General features: G+C 45.7%; 1 protein-coding gene across 3 annotated transcripts in view; it reads right to left on the bottom strand.

Moving 5' to 3' along the window:
• The window catches only part of PRKG1 (protein kinase cGMP-dependent 1), a 371,522-nt gene that overhangs the window by 181,148 nt on the left and 166,008 nt on the right, over positions 1–24,366 (bottom strand). For 2 of the 3 annotated variants that reach the window (XM_030275746.4, XM_030275745.4), the window contains exon 3: positions 22,497–22,610. In XM_030275746.4, coding sequence (XP_030131606.1) covers positions 22,497–22,610 — 114 coding nt within the window. Of the gene's footprint in view, positions 1–22,496; positions 22,611–24,366 lie in introns of those variants that run through there. The other variant, XM_072930863.1, reaches the window with a different exon arrangement.

Here is a 24,366-nt window from a genome sequence, read left to right as displayed (position 1 = left end):
GCCTCCTTTTCTCCAGGCTGAGCCCCTTCCCAGCTCCCTCAGCCGCTCCTGGGGCTCCAGCCCCTTCCCCAGCTCCCTTCCCTGCCCTGGCCACGCTCCAGCCCCTCCAGGGCTCTCCTGAAGTGCTCCTGGGGTGGCTCTGGCTCTGTGCCTGGACAGGTTGAGCTGCTTGGATTGCTGGAAAGGAGCTGGAAATTCCTTCCCTGTGGGATCAGGGGAGCAGCTTCTCCTCAGTGTCCATCATCTCCCTCTCCCACCTCCCATCCTGGAACCAGGGCAGACACAGAACCATCACTGCCGTGTGCTGAAGTTTGGGGCAAGGCCAGGCTGGACTCTGGGGCTTGGAGCAGCCTGGGACAGTGGGAGGTGTCCCTGCCATGGCAGGGGTGGCACTGGGTGGGATTTAAGGTCCCCTTCAATTCAAACCATCCTGAGATTCTGGGATCCCATCCGCCCCAGTCTCTCCTACCTCTGCCTGTCCCAGGTTACCTCAGTTTCTCTTGGTTTATCTAATTTACATCAAGCTATCCTGAGCTTTAGCCAAGCCTGGTTTCCCTGTGAGCTGAGCCCCTTTCCCAGTTCCCTCAGCCTCTCCTGGTGCTGCTGCCATCCCTCGCAGATCTCACACTCCCAGAGCCTGCTCAGGGATGGAAAGCAGAATTATTTTGCATTCCCACTGCATCTGAGATCCCAGCTGTCAAACCCTCGGTGCCTGAGCTCTGCCTCTTCCCAGAGATAACCAATTAATTTTATGGTGCCACTTGAGAGGGCTGGAGATGGAGTTACAGAGCATCTAATGATAAAAGAAAATAGTGAATGCTATAAACAGAGATGTCCTCCCATTCCCTGTTCCCCTATTGATAGGCTTTCTAATAAAGGACACTTTCTAATAAAAGTGTCTCCAGAGCTCCCTGGGGATGAGCCCATTCTCACGTGAAAGGCTCAAATATTGCATTTATCATCACTAGTGACTGATAGACACTGACAGGGACAGAAGGTTCCTCTGTGCAAGCAAAAATACAAGAGGCTTTTCCTACTCCACATCCCATCACTTCAACCAGCTCTTTTTTTACTTAGTGTTAGGGGGATAAAGTCACCTGGGAGAACCATGAATACAGCCTGCGTGTGTTCAAGGTGTAACTGAGACTCCCAGAGTGGTTTGGGTTGGAAGGGAATTAAAGATCATCTATTCCTGCCCCTGCCATGCCAGGAACACCTTCCACTGCCCCAGGCTGCTCCAAGCCCTGTCCAGCCTGGCCTTGGGCACTGCCAGGGATCCAGGGGCAGCCACAGCTGCTCTGGGCACCCTGTGCCAGGGCCTGCCCACCCTCACAGGGAACAATTCCCAAAATCCCATCCATCCCTGCCCTATGGCAGTGGGAAGCCATTCCCTGTGTCCTGTCCCTGCATTCCTTGCCCAAAGCTCTGGGAGGAATGAGGTGTCCCCCAGGGCTGCTGTCACTGTCCCATGGCAGAAGAGGTGGCAGTTCTCCCACAGCAGCACAAATGAGCTGTGACCTGCAAGCCCCATGAAAGAATACCATTTATTTTCAAACACCACTTGGACTAAGGCATGACTGCAAACAAAAATCCCATCTGAGCATTTCCTGCTGCAAATCCTGATTTATGAATATTGCTCTGCACAACCACTGCTAGAACGGCCCAGGGGTCCTAAACCAGGGGTGCATTTGCTCTGCTCATGGTTTAATTTGGGTTTCATTTCCTACAGGGAAAAGGAATGTTTCCTCTGAGGGTGATATTCCTGTGGCAAAGCTGCCTTTCCATTTTAAAGCCCATCTCTGACGTAAGGCATTGACTCATCCACACCTGTCCAGGGCATTTGAATGAATGAGCCAGGAGATATTTGCCAAAAAATACACACATTATTTGCCCAAAAATACATGTATCATCCTTCCCACTGCACTCCTTCCATTTCAAAAATGCTCACCTTTCAGATTTAGGAATTGTTTTACCCACCTGCTTCCTTGGAAATAAGAAATCAAAGGTCCATCCTCACTGCTGCTTTCTAGTAGGATACAAGGAATTGCTTCCTAAAAATAAGTAACCTAAGTGGAAAAGTCCTTCCCAAGACTTTTTCTTTCAGAACAGTGAGATTGGACAATCTGGGAAAACCCCATATTGTCATTTTCCTGTAAAAACCATCATGCACAGATGGAGCAAGCCCATCAAATTTAGGATGGCAAGTGATTCCTATTCCCTGAGTGCTGCAGAGAAAGGGAAGCCCATCCACGAGGCTATGCCTTGAAAAAGGCTATGGAAAGGGAAAGCACATTGGGAGTGGGAATTGAGACCTGTATTAATCAACAAAAGCTTTAGGAGGTTTTCCCCATCTCCTTTCCAACATAAAAAAGTTCAAGGCCAGGTTGGATGGGGCTTGGGGCAACCTGGGATAGTGGGAAATGTCCCTGTTCGTGGCAGGGGGTGGGACTGGATGAGATTCAAGGTCCTTTTCAACCCAAATCATTCCAAGATTCTGCAATTGCAGTTGTTATTTGAGATGGGGAACAACAAAAGGAACCCAGGTCTGTATTTGGACTGCTCGAGGCTTTGGGTTTTGTCCTCCTCTCAGCAGAAGGGATTATACAACACTTCATGTTCTATTCTGTGCAATTCCACTGATTTTACAGGACAGCCCACTAAATATCCTAAATGAGATTTCTGAAGCCTCCATGAGGAATTTGAACAGCCAGCTGCTGGGGAAGCTGAAGTTATTTGCAAATATTCAGCCTGTGAAGGATTTTAACAGTACTTCTTGGCAAAACAACTCCACACAGCTCCACAAAATCCAAGCTGCAGGATCCTGACCTGCTCCTCTCTTACCTTCTCCCCCAAATCTGGGTCACCCCTTAGGGACTCACACAGGGTTAAAGCTGCTCATTAATTAATAGCCCATCACTCATTTATCAGCACATTGACTCATCAGAAACCCCTCATTTGTTGTTACCTACCTACAATGGAAGTACTTTGAGCAGTAAAAAGTCCCCACACCAAGGGCTGTCATATTCCCAAAGTCTTTTACTTCTGGAAGCAATGGTTTAGGGGGAATTCTCTCCTCCTTATAAAGATTTATCTTAACTGCAAAAGCTCTAAATACTACCCCTATTTCTCAGCAATACAGGGATGGAACACCCAAAATATTCCATAAATGCTTTCTTTTCCCAAGCTGCCTTCAAACCAAGCAGAACCCCTTCTATTTCAACACCATTCTGTTTTGTACCACCACATTTATTGGCACTATTTGAAAAATATTTCCCTGGGATGAGCAATATTTTAGATCTCATGTCAACAGAAGAATATTCTCATCCTAATTATAGGAATTCTTACAATTAATAGAGGCAAACCAAGTCATTAGCCTAGAATTTTATCCATCTAAACTGGGTTGTGCTGGGAAGTTGAATTCAATTATCTTTTTTTGATAAAAGATTAACTGAGGGATCAGTGCAACTAATGAAATACTTAATAAAAAGGATTAAAAGAGCGGAGGCAAAAAAGGAAAAGGAATCAGGTGAACCAAAGCCACTGGAGATGTACTGAACAAGAATGAAAATTTTGCTTATTTTCCCCGTGGAAATTTAATTCCCAGACTGACGTGACCACAGGAAGGTGAACAGAGCTTTCTCAGCTGGGGAGATCCTGGATCTGCTGCTCCCAATCTGTGTTCCCAAAACCTCATTCCTGTGCTGCACACCAAGATCAGGGCTCCCAAAGGCCACCACAGCTTGGATCACCATAGGTAATCACAGATAATTCATGGATCACTGTCAATCACCATGGATCACTGTGGATCATCATGGATCACAATCACTATGGATCACTGCCAATCACAATGGATCACTGTGGATCATCGTCAATCATGATGGATCACCACAGGTCACCATGGATCACTGTCAGCCACCATGGATCACAGTCAATTATGATGGATCACCATGGGTCATCAATCACAGTCAATCCTGATGGATCACCATGGGTCATCATGGATCATCACTGTCATGGTTTGACACTGGCACAATGCCAGCTCCCCCATGAAAATGCAACCTCTCAATTGAATGCTGTGAAATGCAATTGGGAGCAGAGCAAAGCAGCCCCAAGCTTAATAACAAGGGAAAACTTTATTAAGCTACTACTACTATACTACTATAAAAGAGAAAAGAAAGAAAAACACACAAAATCCAAAATGAAAACCTTTCAAAACATTCCTCCAAATATTCCTCCTCCCACTACCCAACTCCAACAAGCCACAGTGAGACACAACTTGGACCCTTAATCAAGTTTTCACTCTTCAATATAATCAATACTGAGTCCATGGGGAAAAGAGGAGTCCCCCTTGCACCATAGACCCCCAGGAAACACAGCTGCCACCTCTTGTGCTTCCATGTCACACGTGGCACTGCCCAGACACACCGGCCAGTGCGACACTCTCCTCTGCATGTCACAGTGCTCTCACCACCGTGCATGGACAGAGACTGCTTATAGGGCCCCTTTAAGGATGCTTTCCCAAGGACCAAGAGGAACAACAGTCCAGTGTCTCATTTTGGGACCACAGTCCCTCCCATTTTCCCCTGGGGCTGAGGGTCCAAGGACAGAGATCTTCATCTTCCTGAAGACAGTGGTCATCATCACATCCTCCTCAGCTTTTCTCTGTTCATTCCTGCACTGGTAGTTGCTGGAGCAGGTCTCTTGGCTCACCAAGTATCCCCCTAAAAATGCAGTCTCTGTTGCAGGAGAAACTGGTTCCGTCTATGGCTAACAAGAAAAGTCCAGCCAAAAGCCACTCCATCATCTTCCCCCAACATCTGAGGTCCCAGGCTGTCTCTCTTTCCTTCAAATTGAGGAGGAATAATATCTCACAAAGCCTTCATTTCCCAGGAAAGGGTTAAAATTCCCGGACTTCCCCAAACAGCTGAAATCTCGGCCCAGGACTCCATCTCCCACGCTGGGCATCTTCCCACCTTCTCCTCTGCCAGCAAACTTCCAGGTGTCTGCAGGCTCTCTGTCTCTTTCCCTCTACATTGGGGTGGGGGGAACAAAGACACCTCAGACGTTCTCCACCCTTCTGTCTGCAGGAGGTGGCTCAGTTCCAGATCTTTCACCCCCTGGCCCACCTCCCCAGGCCACAGGCTTCCCCTCCCCACCCAGCTTGTGGCTGGGCAGGGGAGGTCTGCACCCTCCAATGACCGGAACCAAAGAGAGCGAGTTCTCCTGGGAATTCTGCTTTTAACCCCTCTGTGTTCTCAGAGGCGTGTCCACCCTCAATTGGTCACTCCAGGTGTCAATATCCAAACCGGACTCCGGACTGGATTGAGCTCTTACTTCCAAGAGAATTCTTTTTCTTGTGTCAAACCACGACAATCATCAATCACGATGGATCACCATTAATAAAAATGGATCACCATGGGTCACCATCAGTCACAATGGATCACCATGGAGCACAGTCAATCACCATGGGTCATCGTGGATCTCCATGGAGCACAGTCAATCACAATGGAGCACCATGGGTCATCATGGATCATTATCAATCACGATGGATCACCGTGGATCACTGTCAATCACAACAGATCACCATGGGTCACAGAAGATCACCATGGATCGGTGGGTTCTACCAGGAAGTGGCTGATTCTCTGTGCAAGCCAAGTTTGTCCCAGGGCCTCAACCAGGTCACATCATCACTGGAGCCCAGTGGGACACCGAGCCACTCACCAGCAGCCTTGGCCAAGGAAAAGTCATGGAATCCCAGAATGGTTTGGGTTGGAAGGGACATTAAAGCCCATCCAGTGCCACCCTGCCATGGGCAGGGACACCTTCCACTATCCCAGGCTGCTCCAAGTCCTGTCCAGCCTGGCCTTGGGCACTGCCAGGGATCCAGGGGCAGCCACAGCTGCTCTGGGCACCCTGTGCCATGGCCTGCCACCCTGCCAGGGAACAATTCCTAATTCCCAATGTCCCATCCATCCCTGCCCTCTGGCACTGGGAAGCCATCCTCCCATGTCCCTCCATCCCTTGTAAACAATCTCTCTCCATCTCTCCTGTAGTTCCTTCAGGCCCTGCAAGGCCACAGTTTGGTCACCCCAGAGCTTCTCCTCTCCAGGTGAACAATCCCAGCTGTCCCAGACTTTCCTCCCAGCAGAGCTGCTCATCCATCTGGAGTCCCTCGAGGCAGGTGAAGCTGAATGTGCCACACTCAAACACAAGGACAAAGCCACAGAGGAACCTGCAGGCCCAGGGAGCAAAAGCTGGGACATTCCACTGGGACACAAGGACAACATCAACTGAAGGAGGAATTCTGCTCCATCCCACCTTTTCTTTATGGTAATTTTGCTGTAACACCCCACTGGAGAGGCTGATCTGTGACTCATTCCCAACATTTTCACACATCCCACTACGTACACCGGGGACCCTCAGAGCCCATGTGCAGGAATTCCCTGGGAGAATGCCAATCTCCAAAGGGGACTCAAAACCATACTCCTATTTGGGATTTTTGAGCTTCTTGTCCTAAATGTATAAGAAATGCTCATATTTAGGTCTCCTTCCCAAAAAGCTTCTTCTTGCCCTGCCTTCTCCTGAAAGCTCTTGGGAAACTGCTTGCCTGTTTCTGTGACTCCAGGTCTGGGTGACCCAATTTCCAGTGCTTCCTTCCTATGCACACATCTCCAACAGAAGGACAGATTAAAAGAAATAAACTTATCATTATTACTAAATAACCCACTGGCTAAACAAACTGGACTTCCCACCATGTGCCAAACAAGCTGCAGTCCTCCAGATGCTCTGGCAAATAAAGAATCTGCTAAAACCACATGTAAAAGGGAGAGATAAAAGCAGGTAAGGTCCCACACCCCAGAATATTGTTTGTCCTGGTATCAGGAGCTCACAGTCAGTCCTGTCTCTGTGGGATCATTTTGCAATTTATCTGCTAACAGCATAAAACCAGCAAAGTCACTTAAGGGGTCTGGCAGCCAGGCTGGGCTCCAAACCTTTGTGCATCACTGGCAAGAGCCTCTGCTGCTCCCAGCTCTTATCCCAGCAGCTGGGATAAAATAGCTAAAAATACGGAATTTGTCATCCCAAAATGAATCACCAGAATCATTTGGAAAGATGCTGAATGCAAAGCTAAAGAATTAAATCATGAAGGCAGGAACAGATCTGCACATGTGCACACAGAGGGTCTGTCACAGGGGCAGGTTTGCAACAGAGCACAGGGAAAATCCATCTCTCATTAACAAACTCATTCATATCACTCTCTGTTCCTTTTTTCCCCTCTCACATCCTCATTTTCCTGTTGCCTCACAAGACACCATTCCCATTGCTGCAAATATAGGCACAAGCAAGATTTAGAATCACAGAATTCCAGAATGGTTTGGGTTGGAAAGGACTTTAAAACTCAGCCAATGCCACCCCTGCCACAGGCAGGGACACCTTCCACTGTCCCAGGTTCCTTCAGCCTGGCCTTGGGCACTGCCAGGGATCCAGGGCCTGCCCTCCCTGACAGGGAACAATTCCTTCCCAATATCCAATTTAAATACATTAAACATATCTAATTTAAATCCATTTCCCCTTACCAGGAAACCATGCTATGACACAGGAAATTGGCATAGCCATAAAACCACCTTAAGGTAAGGAAAATCGTGGATTCATTTCTATGTGCACTCAGAGAAGTAAATTCTGGTCTGTGTTCTGATGATTTATTGTATTTTAAATATATGGGCTCATGCAGTGTAATTGGTCGTGGCATATTTTGCATGATGAACACAACAAATTGGCTTTTGTGGAGCTGTTCCAAGCAGTTGTTCAAGACAAAAAAAGTAATTAGTGAAAGCAGCAATTAGTGACAAACTAAATGGGGAAAAATGGTTTTAACCAAATCTTCTGTGAAATCTGCACCACACAATTTTACTGAAGTCTCTTGGATTTCGGTTCCTTCCCAGGACTTGTTGAATTGCCATTGCATATAAACATTCACAGACCACTGCGCATAAATAACAGTTTAAAGAACAAAATGAACCATTTGCATGAGAATTGAGAGCACTGACTTTGTGACCAGACGATTTTCAGCCCATTTTAATATCCACTTTATAAACAGAGGCTTTGCAGAGAATTTAGGAAAAGCAATTCAGACTGGAAAATTGTTTTTACAAAACAGAGCTCATAGGCAAAAAAAAGGTATGAGTTTATATTATATATAAATTATTGGTTCAGGGAAAGGCTGGAGTGGGAAAGGAACTCAAAGCCCATCTCATCCCATCCCCTGCCAAGGGACACCTTTCACTATCCCAGGCTGCTCCAAGCCCCATCCAGCCTGGCCTTGGACATTTCCAGGGACCCAGGGGCAGCCCCAGAGCTTCTCTTCCCCAGGCTGAACAACTCCAATTCCCCCAGCACAAATCTAAATTTCTCAGCACCAAACATAAAATCATCTCCACACAACATCAATGCACAGGATTTAAAATGGGACCATCCTCTCCCTGTTTGTCAAGATAAACCATCCATAGGATTTTATCAGCAAGGAATTCTCTCCTCTGACAAACACAACCTGGAATTGCATTGCATCACCTCAGAGCTTTACAGGCTTATTCCAGGCAGGCAAAACCCCTTGCTGGTGTGTGATATTCACATTGTCTGGACAGAGAGACATAATTCTGTCTCTCAGGAGAAGCACACTGCTCCTTTATTTTCCCCATGTGGAATGTGGTGTGGAGATTGTTTACCTGCAGTGATTGCTGGGTTGGATTCTGGTGAAGGTTGTTTGGGTTCAGTGACCAGCTGGATCCAGTTGTGTCTTGGACTCTCAGCAGCCACAATTTCGAGTTAGATAGGTAAGAAGTACGTAGAATAGTATAGTATCTCTTTAAATAATATATTAATATCACATAGTATAGTTTTAATAAATATAGTTTTATCCTTCAGCCTTCCGATCTGGAGCCAGACATCGTAATTTCTTCCCTGGATCTGGGGTTTGCCGCATTTTTTACTATATTGTTGTGTGCTCAAACTTCCTGCCCACACATGGAACCTCTCCACAGGTCTTTAAATCCCTGTTCCCCAGCACCCATCCCTTCTGCTTCCAGCACACACCTCATAAGGGCTTGGAAACTGCAGGCAAAGGTGTTGCTCCAAACTGGATGCAAACCCAGAAGGTGCCGAGGAGAGTTTGGGCAAAGTGGGATTGTTGGGGTGTCTGTGCAGGAGCAGGAGTTGGACTGGATCACCCAGTGGTCCCTTCCAGCCCAGGATACTCCATGAGAGGATTTATTGCATGGGTGTGACAATCAGCTTTTAATGCTGATCAGAACAGTTCCCAGAGAGAGCAGGGAGAAGCTGAACAAGCCTTTCCCAATGGATCTATTCCCAAATCCTCACCTGGAAATCACAACTTTCTTATTCAAGGCTTGAACATGCAATAAGTGGTCAGGATTAACTCCAGCAGGGTATAAATGCAGAGGGAAAGCCCAGCCTATCCCAAAGCATTCAGAATTCCCTCACTGGTGGTCACAACAAGGAGTTTGTACATCCAGCTGTGCTGTTTTCCCAGCCTCTGGAATCTCTGCCATTCCAATAGACATAAATCTCTTGGGACATGGAAATAACTGCATGATCACTGATGAGTTCAGATGTCTTTGGACTCGGTGAATTTACAGCAGTGATTCACAGAATGTTTTTCCATACAGTGAGAAAAACTAATTATTACTGCACTGAAATTCGTCACTGTCATAAGAATTAATGGAGTTTGAGGAGCAGTAAAGTCACCCCGAGATGTTGCCTTAATTATCCCATCAGTCTTTACGAGTTTCAGTCTCTGCAGTGGTTAATAAAGGTTAATGCCTCCCCTATTCCAGAAATACTGCATGCAACTTGACAAATAATCAGGGAAAATAAGTTAGAGAAGCTGCAAAATAACTGCACATTACAACGAAATTTATCCACAAAAGGTCTCCCAGACAGGCCACTCTCCTCAGGAGGGCTGGCAGAGGCTGACATTTAATGTAGTTAACCTTTACAGCCTAAAATTCCTAATTTTAGAAAATGTGGACTTGATTTACTGTGCCTTTTAGCCCCAGGATTTCTGGGGTGTTTCCAGACTCTGGAATTATCAGATTCTGGAATCTCTAAATGGCATCAGGCAGCTTCAGTAAGTCCAGGGTATAACAAGACCAGCACATCCCTCAACTCAAACGCTCAGGAGAACCTCTGGGATGTGGAATACTTCCCTCTCTTTCACTAAGCAAACCTTTTGGAGACAGAGATCCCAACAAATCACTCTTGTTGGCCTTGCCAGCACAGAGTGTGTGTCCTGCTGTTCCCTCACTGCCAACACCCCTGTGACACACGGCTGTCCCCAGCACAGGAGGGACCTGGAGCTGCTGGAGAGAGCCCAGGGCAGGCACCAGGATGGGCAGAGGGATGGAGCAGCTCTGCTGGGAGGAAAGGCTGCACAGCTGGGATTGTTCACCTGGAGAGGAGAAGCTTTGGGGTGACCAAATTGTGGCCTTGCAGGGCCTGAAGGGGCTACAGGAAACATGGAGAGGCACTCTGCAAAAGCAGGGATGGCTTCCCAGTGCCAGAGGGCAGGGATGGATGGGATTTTGGGAAGGAATTGTTCCCTGGCAGGGTGCCCAGAGCAGCTGTGGCTGCCCCTGGATCCCTGGCAATGCCCAAGACCAGGTTGGACAGGGCTTGGAGCAGTCTGGGATGGTGGAAGGTGTCCCTGCCCATGGCAGGGTGGGAATGAGGTGGGCTTTAAGGTCCCTTCCCACCCAAATAGTTCTGGGATTCCATGATACTCATGTGGATGTGACATCAACCTCAAACCTCAGCAGCTGGCAGAGAATAAATAGAGTTTTACCAAGATTAATCCTAGATGGACATGCAGCTCTGAAGTGCCTCACCCCATCCCCAGGCTGGAACACAAACACAAGCTCCCAAAACCACCAACAGCAGATCCTGCCCCAGCACCAAAGCACTGGGGACTCGAGAATGAGATCAACAGACATTTTGTTTGTGGGGGATGATTTGAGCACATCTCTAACACCTTGGAACACTTGGGTTTGGAGGAATTCACACCACTGTGCATCAGCTCTCTGTTCCCAGCACACCCCAGAGCTGTAACACCCCAGTGCAGCAGGAATTAAAAGAATTAAAACACAATAATGTTGTTCCAGTCCTAATGTGGGGGCTGAGAGCCGACACACAATGAATTCACAATGTTCATGGCCCACACAAACCCACAGCAGTTCATTAGCTAAAACAGAACATTTAAAAAAGAGAAAAGGAATATGGAAATGAGTGTTTCTTTCCACAAGGAATCATTTCTTTCCCAGGTTCTGCTCTTATGTTGTTAAAGGATAAACTGATATTAGAGGACAAAGCTGGGAACACTTTCCCTTTATCAAATTAAAGCAATAACAAACTGTTTATGAAGATGCTTTCATAACGTTAGTTTTGTTCTCAGAAAAGAAGACCTAATTTACAAACTAAGTTGGAAAATTAAGATTGGCTCCTCCAAATTTACCATCCTCCAAAAAAACTCACTGCTTGAGAAACTGCTCAGTCTTCCTGGTTGAGCTCAGCTGTAAACCTTCCCCAGAGGAATTTAAAGTGCACATTTCCAATGGATCTCTGCTACCTCTCCATCTTCCCAGCATAGAGAAGAGGAGGCTCCAGGGAGACCTTAAAGCACCTTCCAGTAGCAAAAGGGAGCTTCTAAAACTGAGAGAAAGGGACTATTTCCATGGTTAGATAGTGATGGGACAAGGGGAAGGGCTCTGATTTAGAAGAGGTGAGATTTATGGGATATTGGGAAGGAATTCCTCCCTGGGCGGGTGGGCAGGCCCTGGCACAGGGTGCCCAGAGCAGCTGTGGCTGCCTCTGGATCCCTGGCAGTGCCCAAGGCCAGGTTGGACAGGGCTTGGAGCAGCCTGGGACAGTGGAAGGTGTTCCTGCCCATGGCAGGGGTGGCACTGGATGGGCTTTGAGGTCTCTTCCAACCCAAACCAGTCTGGGATTTTATTAAAATTTAAAGAAAAGCCACAGCCATCACAAAACCATCAAAGTCTGGGGTTTTACTGGGTGATAGACTGGCACCAGAGCATCTCTGTGATGAACACATCGATGTGCTAGAGATACACCAATTTATTTGGGAAGTGACCCCAGGAATGCAGGACTCAGGGGCACCCACCCACTAACCCAGCAAGAATGGAACCACTATTTTCCAGACACTAATGAGAAAGTCATTAAAACACACATTAAAGCAACCCCAAGGGAAACTGTGCTAATGAGCTTGCTTGCTCCCATGCCTGGGTTTACATCTATTTTTTATACATTCCCACTGAAGAGACATAGAATATATTCCCATTCCCTCTGGAGACAGTGCAGCACATCCTTGCTTTTCTCCTGCCAAAATGTCCTGCTCCAAAAGCAGCTGAAGGTCAGCCTGCCATGCCAGCTGCTCCTGGGGCTCTGGATTACCAGGATTTGGGAGAAGCACCACAGCAGTGTATGATCATCCTGTGCAGTGTATCCCATCCCAGACCTGCCTGCAAGCTCATCCACACAAAGATTTATGGCAAACCTGGAAGGAAATACGTTTGCAACAGGTTAATTAGGAAAAAAAATATATTATCACTGATGTCTTGCCATGCTTTTGTGAATAACCAGGAGGAAATGAGGGCACAGCAAAGCCTGGGAGCCTCCGAGTTTCTTGCAGTAGCTGATGGAGTGATGAAGCATTTCATTTGTCTGTAATTGAGGGGGATTATTTTAGTAATGAAGCAGGAGTTGAATATTAGCTGCTAAATACAACCACCATCAAAGCAGGAGTTGAATATTTGCTGTTAAATACAACCACCATCATCTTCCTGGACTTGGAAGGAGCATTTCTTTTAAACCCCAAAAAACTCTACAGTAGCAGCAGCCAAAACAAGATTATCTCCTTTCCCAGTGCTCCATAAAGCTGGGGAATTAGTGAGCCTTTTTAGATATTACAATGTTTGTCAAGCAACAATTAAAAACGCACCAGCGATTAAGCAAACACCATAAAGCTTTTACAATTCATTTGAAGCAGGCAAATATTTGTGCAGCCAAATTAAAAAAAAAAAAATCTCAACCAACACTGAAGTATTTGGCTCTCTGAAGATTCAAAATCCTTCATTTTGAAAATGGATTTTTAAAAACTCCCTTAAAGACTCCAAGGCCATCCAACCTGGCCTTGGGACACTTCCAGGGATGGGGCAGGCACAGATTTTTTTTTTTTGTTCAATCACAAAGCTGTCATCAGCAATGGCACACAATTATTATTTGCATTTACAGCCAAGGATGCCCATACAGTGCTGACTGTATGGGATAAAGCAGCCCCTTCCCAGGAAGTTGCCAATCTCGGGCATGTAAATTAAATTACCCCAGTTTTCCAGACACCTGTGCTAGAGGGTAGGAGGGCTTATCCAAAATCAAGCTTCCAGAACACAACACAAATCTCAACCTGAAACTGTGAACTTCACTCTGGGTGTATTTTTCCCTCCAGTAAAAGGAAATGCCAGAATCCCCTGGGAAAGGTGGGACAATGGGGACAAGCTCTGCAGGGCCCCTGATGTCTCCACCCAAACTGAGACATGTCCAAACAGCTCCAAGTCTGAAGGAGGAGAGGATTTCAAAACTGTTACATCTTCCACAACGCAGAAAAAAGAGGATTTTAAACACTTTTCCTCTTTTGTCACTGCCACCTGCAGCAGCCCTGAGCACTCCCCCCATTCCCCTGTGCTCCACCCCGCTGCCAGCAAGTGTTTATCCAGCTCTAGGGAAAAAACACCACCCAAAGGGGGGGTTTAGCATTTCTTGGGGGGTTAATGGTTAACCCAGACTCCTTCCCTGTGGGAATCCAGGGCTTCCCTCTGGCTGCCCTGGCAGGTCTGGGACCCTGGCAGGGGTCAGGAACCCCCCTGGACAGAGCCCCCAGAGACACTGTCTGTGATCTCTGTCCATGGAAAAGAGTTTTCAATCTTACAGGATGAATTACAAGCTCTGAGTGTTTGATATAAGTAATAATTAAGTGCAGCACGGGTGCAAAAGTAGAATTTTAGGATTCTAGATTAGGGGTTCAGAGGGGACAAGATGGAGGAAATTGGGTGTGTCTTGTCCTCCTTCTCCTTCTTCATGCCCTCCATGTTTCACTGCAGTGTTGGCATTTTTCTGTTGGTTCAGGCTGGGGACACACTGTTCAACGTAGGTGACAGATATTGGCACGTTATTGTAAATCCAGCACAGGTAGTTTGTGGTATTTAATGTTTGTACCATCCCACTGAGGGCAGAGCCCCACACGCTGCCCTGCAGGACAGAGCTGCGGCAGGGCAGCAGAACATGGTAGAGATAAACAGAATAAACAACCTTGAAACCAGCACAGATGAATTATGGCTTCTGCTTTGGCAGCGGGGCAGAAAGACAGAGACTTTCTACAATCTCAGAATCATCAATAACACAGATTCTGACACTTCCCAAAGCAGCTCCTGTGTCCCTGGGCACAGAGGTGTGCTCTGGAATAACAGGACACGGACATTGCTCCATCTCAGGAGATGCACTTGGAGAGGTTTAGGTTGGACAGGAAGGAAAATTTCTCTTCCAAGCAGGTGTCCTGTTGGAACCCTGGCTGCTGAGAATTTTAGGCTTTCTCTGTTAACAAACACTGACCCCCAAGAGAACACTGAACCCACAGAGAAGGCTTCCAAATTGAGTATTAGAACTGGGATTATGGGTGTGGAGTTTAAATAGAAGTGTGTAATATCACATGGTAGAAAACCTAGAGTTTAAAGTTTTAGAATATAATAATATATATGGCAAGATAGAAATTTAAGGCAGAAGCTAATGATTCTTCATGAGTTTGGGTGGTATTGTGTAATTGGATAAAAAAATCCACATCACAAATAGTTAGTTATTAAGTTAAAAGGAAAACGAATTTAGGTGTCATTTCTTAATTAAACAGTCTATCCTTAAGCCTTGTAAAGGGAGAGATACATCTCCATTTTTAACTTGTTAAATTACTGTAGAACCCACAGTTCATGAAACTATAAGATAAACAAGAACTAATAAACATCTAAGTCCAAAGCAAAAAATACCATCTCACACATTTAATCCTGACCTTAACGAAAAAAAAAAAAAAATTAAAAAAAATCCACAGTGTCCCTCTGGGTCAGGGCACCTTCAGGGTGCCAAGACCTGTTGGACCAAGCCATGGCTGCCTGGCAGCCCCTCTCCCAGAGAAAGGCTGGAGAAGCTTTCCCAAGGTCATTCCCAACCAACATAAGGCCAGGATCAAGGCAGGTGTCCAATTTCCACAGGCAGAGCCTGGGCTTCTCCTTCACACATAAAGGTGTTTTCTTAAATCAGCTAAACTCACCAAAATGCCCTCAGTATCCCCAAGAACAAAGCCAACTGTGCTGTGTTAGCCGAGAGGATCTGACAGAAATAAATCTGTGTTTGGGATCTCCCACAATGGAAGAATCACAGCAGTGCTCAGAAATGGTGAAGGATCACAAAAGCAGAGGCAGAAGAAACTCGAAGTCCAAAAAGGACTCTGAAAAGGTTCAAGAGACTCCTCAAACAGGGAATACAGGACCTAATCAGATGCTAAACAGCCCTTAAGTGGAGAATGTGCCTTCCCAAGGAGGGAATGGGGGAGAGGCACATCCCAGCAGTGTCTCTGCTGTGGGGGTATCTGGACAAAGACCTTCAGAAATGGGGCTGGTGATGGACAAACCCACCACGAGGCATTTTCACACCCACCCAGGCAGCTCCTGTGGCCCTCATCAGCTAAAGAAAACCCAAGTTTAAAAGACAGGCAGCAAGTTGGGTGCATTGTGTGAATGCCATCAGCCTCTGCTCCTGCCCTCTACTACAGACAAGTCGGGCAGAGTAACCTCAGAGCTGAAAAACAAACACATGAAATGAAGACAATTAAATTTCCTCAAAGGCAGCCAGGATTTTGCCTTGTTCAGATCTCTGCACTTAGCTCCCAGTGCTGTCAGATCTTTTGGGTTCACCTTAATTCCCATTAAAAACAAAAAAAATCCAGGTGTCCAGGGCATGTCAGAGGAAAAGATAAGACAGCTTTAAGGTGGCACCTGTGCTTTCTGCGGTGTACAGAGGCTGTGCACTACCCTAAAAACACCAAAGAACTAACACAACATAGCTGAGCCTCTTCCCACACTCCTCATTCCTGCAGTTAATTAAAAAAAGAGACACTGTTCACATCTCATTTCCTCCAGCTGGGTGTCAGGCACAGGCTGCAAAGGGCAGAGCTTCACCAAACCCATTTCAAACACTACTGACTTTGATATTCTGGAGTAAAGGGTTTTGCAAATAACTTCAGAGGAGTGAATGCAGTTGTCAACATTTCTGTTGTCTGGATGGGTTTTATTGCATCCTAAAGATAAATAAAAGCGCTCCCATTCCGAGCCCATTCCCAGAGAAGATACAATTCATGAAATATAATGAGTTTTTCAAACGTGCAATACAGAGAACTTGTTGGGTGCCTTTTTTTTTTTTAATTAAAAAGCCTATCTGCAGTTTTGTCAATTTATTTGGTATCCAAATGCTTTTAACACTGGCACTTGAATAACATGAAATCCATCTCTGCCAGGGAACTTCAGATAAATGCAAGTATACTACAGCCCTCTTAAGCATACCAAACTTGAGCAAATATTGGCACTCTTAGGGAGCTGGGAAGGGGCTCAGCCTGGAGAAAAGGAGGCTCAGGGGGGACCTTGTGGCTCTGCACAGCTCCTGCCAGGAGGGGACAGCCAGGGCGGGTCGGGCTCTGCTGCCAGGGAACAGGGACAGGACAAGGGGAAACGGCCTCAAGCTGTGCCAGGGGAGGCTCAGCTTGGACAGCAGCAGGAATTTCTCCATGGAAAGGGTGCTCAGGGCTTGCCAGGGGCTGCCCAGGGAGCTTTGGAGTGCCCATCCCTGGAGGTGTCCAAGGCAGGGCTGGAGGTGGGACTCAGTGCTCTGGGCTGGGGACAAGGTGGGCACAGCTTGGACTTGATCACCCTGAAGGTCTTTTCCAGCTTTAGTGATTCCATCATGGGAATTGTACTTATTATTGGAATTCTTATTATTCCATCAATTTGATTATTGCTGCATCATTGCCACAAGCAAATGGATTTAAGGTCACACAGTCAATACCATGGAGGAGATCTCTGCTTTTATGGACAGCAGGAAAGGCAACCTGGGGTGGTTTCACATCAGCAAGGAGCTTCTAAAAGTGGCTTTAGAGAACAGAAGGCAGTAGTTGCTTTGGTTCTGAAATACAATTTGATCAGTTCTGGGTCTGTTTTGGTGCCAAGTGGCCTTTTGCTCCTCAGTTACTACCAGGAAATAGCCCAGAATGAAAAATTTTATATAATGCAGGGCAAACCCAGCCCCTGTGCTGCCTGTTGCATTTTAATCTGGGAGAAGACCACGTGTCACTGAGCCCATAAATTAATATTTATTGCAAATATTTCATTGCACCCCCTTGTTTATCAAACTCTGCCCAAAGCAAAGCTTTGCTGTCAACAGCAAAGTTCAGTCACCTCATTTCTCACAGCTGCTCTGGCCATATTTCAAACATCAGCAACATTTTCAGTGACATCTATAAAAAGGGATTAAATGGAAGCTTTTATGAACTAATTATCTGACATCTGCTGTTAATATTAGCTAATTCTTCAAGGGTTGCACAAAGTCATCATCTCCTTATAACCGTGTCAAGTGATGGGAACTCAGCTCAATCCACTCTGCAATTAAAACAACTTGAAAAATATCAACAAAATTATTTCCACAAGTACTCCAGAACAAGGGAAGCATTTCATTTCCCTGGCTTGGTGATCACCCTCCTCTATCAGACACAGCAAACAGGCCTTTGTTATTTATTCTTATTCTATCTGCTTGGCCCTACAGGTCTACATGGGTTTTAAATGTGGATTTAACACTGAAAGTTTTTCCCATAAATAAATACTCAGTCTTAAAAGCTGCCCATGATGTCAGAACCTCCAAGTGTTCACCTGGAGAAGGATCCAGGGAGAGCTCAGAGCCCCTTGCAGGGCCTAAAAGAGCTCCAGGAGAGCTGGAGAGGGTCTGGGGACAAGGGGTGGAGGGACAGGACACAGGGAATGGTTTCCCAGTGCCAGAGGGCAGGGCTGGATGGGATATGGGGAAGGAATTGTGCCTTGGCAGGGTGGGCAGGCCCTGGCACAGTGCCTGAGGCCAGGCTGGACAGGGCTTGGAGCAGCCTGGGACAGTGGAAGGTGTCCCTGACATGGCAGGGGTGGGATGGGATTTAAGGTCCCTTCCCACTCAAACCATTCTGGGATTCTATGATGCCAAAGATGGAAATGAGGAGGCACAGAAATGCTGTTCTGAAGATGCTCCTGAAAAAGAGGGAGGAAAAAAACTTCTGCTACACCCTCTCCATTGTCCTCAACATCATTTTCTCATTATCATTCCCTTGGAGGAATAATACAATCCCATTTTGTCACATTACTTGCAACACCTGTAAAGGTCACAATAAAATACAGGCAGTGGAAGGGTGGCTTTAAATTATTTTCTCCCTGGATATATCCATTTATATTCCATTTATCTCCCACCAGGCACACCCGACTGGCTGAGCCATCCTGGGTTTCTTATTCCCGTGTAATATCAGAGATTTTAATCCAACAGTTGAATACCTAAAAGTCAACTTCCTTCCAAAGTGTGTTTTAAGGAGAGCTGAACAAACTTTACCCTGGCTCCTGTAATTGTTGGAGGAGAATATCTGAAGGCAGCATCCTTCTGCAAGGCTTTAACGAGTCTCTGCAGTTTTAATTGGCAACTCGCTCCTGCCTTATTTTTCCCCACAAATTATCCATGTTACCAAGCTCCTCGTAAAGCTCTGCCATTCCTGGGGCTGCAGCAAGCAGTGCAGAAGACTCCATTAAAACAAAAACCAGCAGCTGAAAACTCAAACTCATGCAGGCTTGGCAAGGAAAAGCTGAGCTCCTGCCTTAATCCCTCTGCACCGCGCTGGGTTTTGTACAATTAGTGCAGCTGGCAAGCACAGCAGCTTGAGGGACTCTCGTGCTGCCTTTTGAGGGCCAGCAAAAGGATTTACATAATTTAGAGTTTAATAACTTCAGCCTCAGCTTGCCTTTTTTTTTTGCTAATAGTTCTCCTGAAAACACAGGCCGGTGTGGAGTGAAATTCCCTTGAAATCATCATCCTCGCACAGAGATGTTTCTAGGGTTTGTTTTATTTGAATTTTTGCCCCCCAAGAGAATCTATTTCACATGTTAAGACCCCTTCTAAAATAAGCAGAACATCCTTAGAGGATAGAGAATCAGTTCCTTCTACAAAATCCACCCTAAATCACCTGCAAAACTCTGCTCCACACATTCTTTAAGAAGAATGAGCACTTCTGCACAATATTAACAGCAGATTAATTTCACTTCCTTCCCACATCTTTTTTGTTATCAAAATGCAGAATCTCAGTGTTTTAAACACAGCTCCACTTCAGCTGGGGGGGATTTCTGTCTTTTTTTTTTTTTTTGCTGACCTCTCACAGCTCTTTCTTCCAGGCATGTCTCTAAGAACAGAGGATCAGAGACATCATTTTAGGTGTAGGCATAACGAGCCGTGTTTTCCTCATTCTGAACCTAATTATTTGTTGGAATCAGGAAGGAAAGTCTCTGGTACTGCTTTGAAATGCAAGCAGCATCCAGGTCTGCATGCAGGCACTTGAGAACTCTGGATAATCAATACAGAGAGAGGAAGAAATTAGCTGCTGATTTGGATTTCACTGAGTGTGCAATGGAAGGTGATCTGGGAACATCAAGGAGCCAGTAAGCCTTGACAGCTCCATACTTGGAGCAGACTGACCTGTTTCTACCAGAAGAAAAAGCAAATTAAAAAAAACAAGCCCTCTACTAATATCTGGAAATGTGAAGCAAACATTGCAGCATACCCAAACAAAAATCAGATGTCAAAAATCGTACGTTTATCTGAAAAGAAGGCCATGTGTCAGGAGATGTGTCCCTGCCTTCCCCAGTGTTCAACACACAAGGGTTTTGGTTCTTCCCAGGCCCTGCTTGAACTCAAACCTCACCCTGCTCTTATTTAAGACTGCAATAATAATAATAAAAAAAATATTAATAGTGCTCATGGGGCAGGCTTTTCAAATCCCTGGATTGCCTTATTAAAGAGGTTGTTAAGAGACAGGAGTCAGATCAGAATCATTAAATTTTAATGTCTCCTAAATTCTATTGCTAAGACAAAACCCTTCCTCCAGTGATTTATATTTGAAGTTTGCTCCTGCAGAGTGAACACAAGCTGAAGAGCCCGTGTAGACTAACAGTGAGTAATGACACTAAAATGTTTCTTATTTACAAACCAAAGCCAGGGTACACATAAAACCCAGTTCCAGCTGGAGATGTCAACTCTGCTGACACCTCATTATGGCCCAGCTGCAACGCTGAGCTCCACACCCACATAAATCCATCCTTCACTCAGCCTCTGCTGCAACTTCATCCTTAGAAAACAGCACTTAGTGTCCTCGTAATGAACTACAGGCAGGCCCATCAAAACACACTCCCGACACTCTGGAGATGATGGAAAGCTCTCTCCTGAAAATTGGGAAGCCCTGAGTGTTTCTCCAAATGGGAGCTGGATGATGCTCCCTGACACTTCACCACCAGCGCTGACGGAGTGTCTGTTCTCACACACTACAATCACAATTTTATTTCTCCCAGAATAAACCTCGGAATGATCCAAGTTATCCCCAGGCTTCATGGAGTATTTACCACCAGTCACCTTTCTAGGGATTGACGCCGTTTATGGCTCATTTCCCAGAGGAACAAGCCGGTGTTTGAAGCTGTGCAGGACCAGCTAAGCCAACACCATGCCCAGAGGGGATGTGAGCACCTCCACATCCTCAGCTCAGTGAGGGCGAGCTGCAGCAGCTCCCCAAGCTCATTAAAACCCCAACTGCACTGATTTGTGTGCTAACAAGAGAGAAAACTCCTCCAAGTCCCTCGCTGGCCCTGGGAAAAGGGATTAAAATCCAGCAGAACACTTAATTACACAATGCTGCTGGGAAAGGGGCAAGGGACACACTCCTTTTCCTTACTCCTGCCCCCAAGTTTAACCAGGACAAAGGGATTTGGGACAACTGAATTCCACGTGCCAGGCTGGAGGTTTGCTCAGGAGGGGAAGCTGAGGGTGTGCAAGAGGCAAAATGACAGAAAAACCTGCAGTGTGTAATTCCCTGCAGGAGCACCTTGCACAAGCAGGTGGGAATGGCCACAGGAGCAGAGTGGTTCTGGTCTGTGGGATTCCACTCAGGTGCCCTTTAGATCTGCATTCCTAAGGGGAACTCAACAGCAACCATCCTCTCACTGCTTTTTCTAGGCTTTGACCTTTCTCTCTGCTCTTTCCAGCCTTCCCAGCTGTGTTTATCACACAAACCTGCTGCTTCTCTGAGTTTTTCACCATCACCTGTGGTCCCCAGCACTTGTGAAAAGGCATGGTTTGCCCAGGTGAGCACAGAGAACATCAGTCATGTCCTTCAGCCCTACAGAGAACAGCACATCCTGCAGAAAATAATCCACTTATCTGTTCCTGCTTTCTCATTCCTACCTATTTGTTCTTTTCTTTTCTCTTTTTTTTTGAAGCACAATTAGGTATTTGGTAAAGGTTTTCTTCTGAGCAGGGACTCGCACAGCTCATTATTCTGGCACAAGAATACCACTGGTTTGTATTATTCAAGTTTGTACCTCTTGTTTGGATTATTCTGTACCATCTGTACCCTTTTGTCTCCTCCCCCACAGCACCTTAAAACCACACAACTATTTATTATCTCCCTCTCTCTGCTTCAGACACCACAATAAACTCTCGTCCTCAAAATCAAGGAGGACTGTGATATCCTAAATCTGCATCTAAATTTAAACAAAAACCCATTTAAGTCATACATAGCAATGTGATTTATTTCCTCTGCTTAATTGTGCAAGCCAAGCTGTTGCCCAGGACGTTTCATAAAAGAAAACATAACAGGAGAAGTGCTGAGGAGTTTAGAGCAGGTGGTCAAGTGCCATTCAGATTTTTTCTTCCTGATTTATGTTAGTCAGCTTAGTAGAAAAACAATTACTTGCCCTGAACAAAAACTAAGCTTGGCTTACTGAGTTTCCTTTGAAGAGTTAAACAGGTCAGAAAGGTTCTTCTAAGCAATAAGAAAATAATTATCATGAGATTCAGCTAGAATTGTAAGGTAAACTGTGGTATAAGCTTCAGGCTCCTCTGCACAAGGTAGGAGCAACCTGAGTGACTGAATGATGCATTTCCTCTGCATCTCCTTCACACCGAGTAACCAAATTCCAGACCAAAACACATGCCCTAAAGAGTTGAACTCACTGAGAAAGTGAAACATCAAAAAGAGACTGCAACTTCAAAGTGAAGAGATGAAAAAAAAAAAAAAACATCTAAAATGCTCTTACTTTTGACAGTAGCTGTCCGGGTGCAGTTGTAGAGGATGGCCAACTCCCCAAAAACTTTGCCAGGCCCCATGGTGCAGAGCTTCACTCCCTCTTTTGTCACTTCAACCTTCCCATCTGTGAGAAAAAGAAGAAAGACCATTTTAAAAGCGCAATTAAGTAATTTCAGACATTTCAAAAGGAAATAGTTTTCTTAGATTTAGCTTTAAAAACTTATTTCATTTCAGGCCAGTTTGGATGGGGCTCGGAGCAACCTGGGATAGAGGAAGGTTCCCTGGCCATGGCAGGGGTGGAACTGGATGGAATTGAAGGTCCTGTCTAACCCAACTACAACACACAGAGCACCACCAAACAATCTCAGAAAGCTTCACCCCACACACAGTAACACCTTACCAGGTCAGAAAGCTTCAGGTATCTGCTCACACAGAGCAACACCCCATCCCTGCAGAAGGCTGCAAGCATCTGCCCTTCCTGTTCCTCAGCCCAGCCTTTTACACCCTGATGTTGATGCAGGGCACCTGTGAGCCCTCTGCTCCCTCTGGGATGGGTCAGTGCACCTGGGCACTCCATGGCTCATTGCCTTCAGTGCCCCTCACCTGTCCTGCACAGCTGGGGACAATTCGGGATGAGGCTCAGCCCCACTCCCAATTACCACAAACTCTGTGCCCACAGAGCATCTGTACAGTCAGGACATACAGTACACTGAACTCAGTGTGAACTTTGTTTCACCTCTTAAGACTTTCAGGTGAAATTTCCCCCAATTTTTTTGTGTTCAAAAAAGAAAAGATTGAGGTCTTTAACACGGTACGTGAAAATGGTGGTGTAATTTTGCTCATTTTCCCTGAGAAACTAATCCCCGAGAGCACTCATCCATGAATAACGGAACTATCATAGAAAAGAAAATTACTCTGACCCGTGGCTATTATTTAATTCTCATCTCTCCACCCCCTGCCTTTCTGAATATTTCATTTGATATGGGGAAATCTGCTTTATCAGCTTACCTGCACCATGCTGGGAAGGGATGTGTGAAGGAGGGTTAAAATCCCAGGTTGGATGGAAAGAAAGGAGCTCAGGACCAACCTTGGAAGTGGGAAGAGACCCATCTTTTAAATAATGGAGGGTTTGAAAAGCAACATTTCAAATACAAGAGGAGACGGGAAGGAAGAGGGGAAAGACAGGTGGCCACAGGGTTATTCCCACCACAAAAAAAAAAAAAAAGAATGGGGAAAAAGAGTGAGGGTTTTAAACCTTAGCAGCCACTAAACAACCTTCCCTGGCACCCCAAACTGGGAAACAGCTTCAGAGATCATGGAACACAATCAGAGGATTGAAACACAGACTCATTTAGATTAGAAAAGATGATTATTTATCAAACTGAAAGTGGCTGTTTGGTAAATTTTATGACCTAAAGGTTACCTGGGTTGTGGAGTGTAAAATGGCAGCAGTGTTTTCTGTAATACAGAAGCGGTGTTGGGGGGGATTCAAATAGCTTCATTACAAGTCAATTTTTATGGCTATTTTTATAAATGTTTGATTCATTTCTTCGTATTAAGTATCAATCTAACAAGAAGCACAAAAATAGGTGTTTATCTCAAGAAAGAGCATTATCAACCTTTAGTGGGACCTCGCACACTTCAGAGATTCCTAAATTATTTTGAAGAATGTAATTTTTTGTTTAATAGACCTGAGTTTCAGCAGCTTTATCTACAAAAATCTCTGCTGGATAAAGCTCTACAATAAAAACCTGCAAAGGAAATGATTTTACCTGACTTTTGGCTCATGGGTTCCAAAAAAAGACAGACAATTCTGAACAGTAAGGCAGAGATGGGATCACATTATTCCCAAGTGTTGGGGAGCACAAGAAACATATTGC

The sequence above is a fragment of the Taeniopygia guttata genome, chromosome 6, assembly GCF_048771995.1.
Source record: "Taeniopygia guttata chromosome 6, bTaeGut7.mat, whole genome shotgun sequence".
In the NCBI taxonomy this organism is placed as follows: domain Eukaryota; kingdom Metazoa; phylum Chordata; class Aves; order Passeriformes; family Estrildidae; genus Taeniopygia; species Taeniopygia guttata.
The sequence above is the reverse complement of the archived record's forward strand: the minus strand, read 5'-3'. Positions and strand labels throughout refer to the sequence as shown.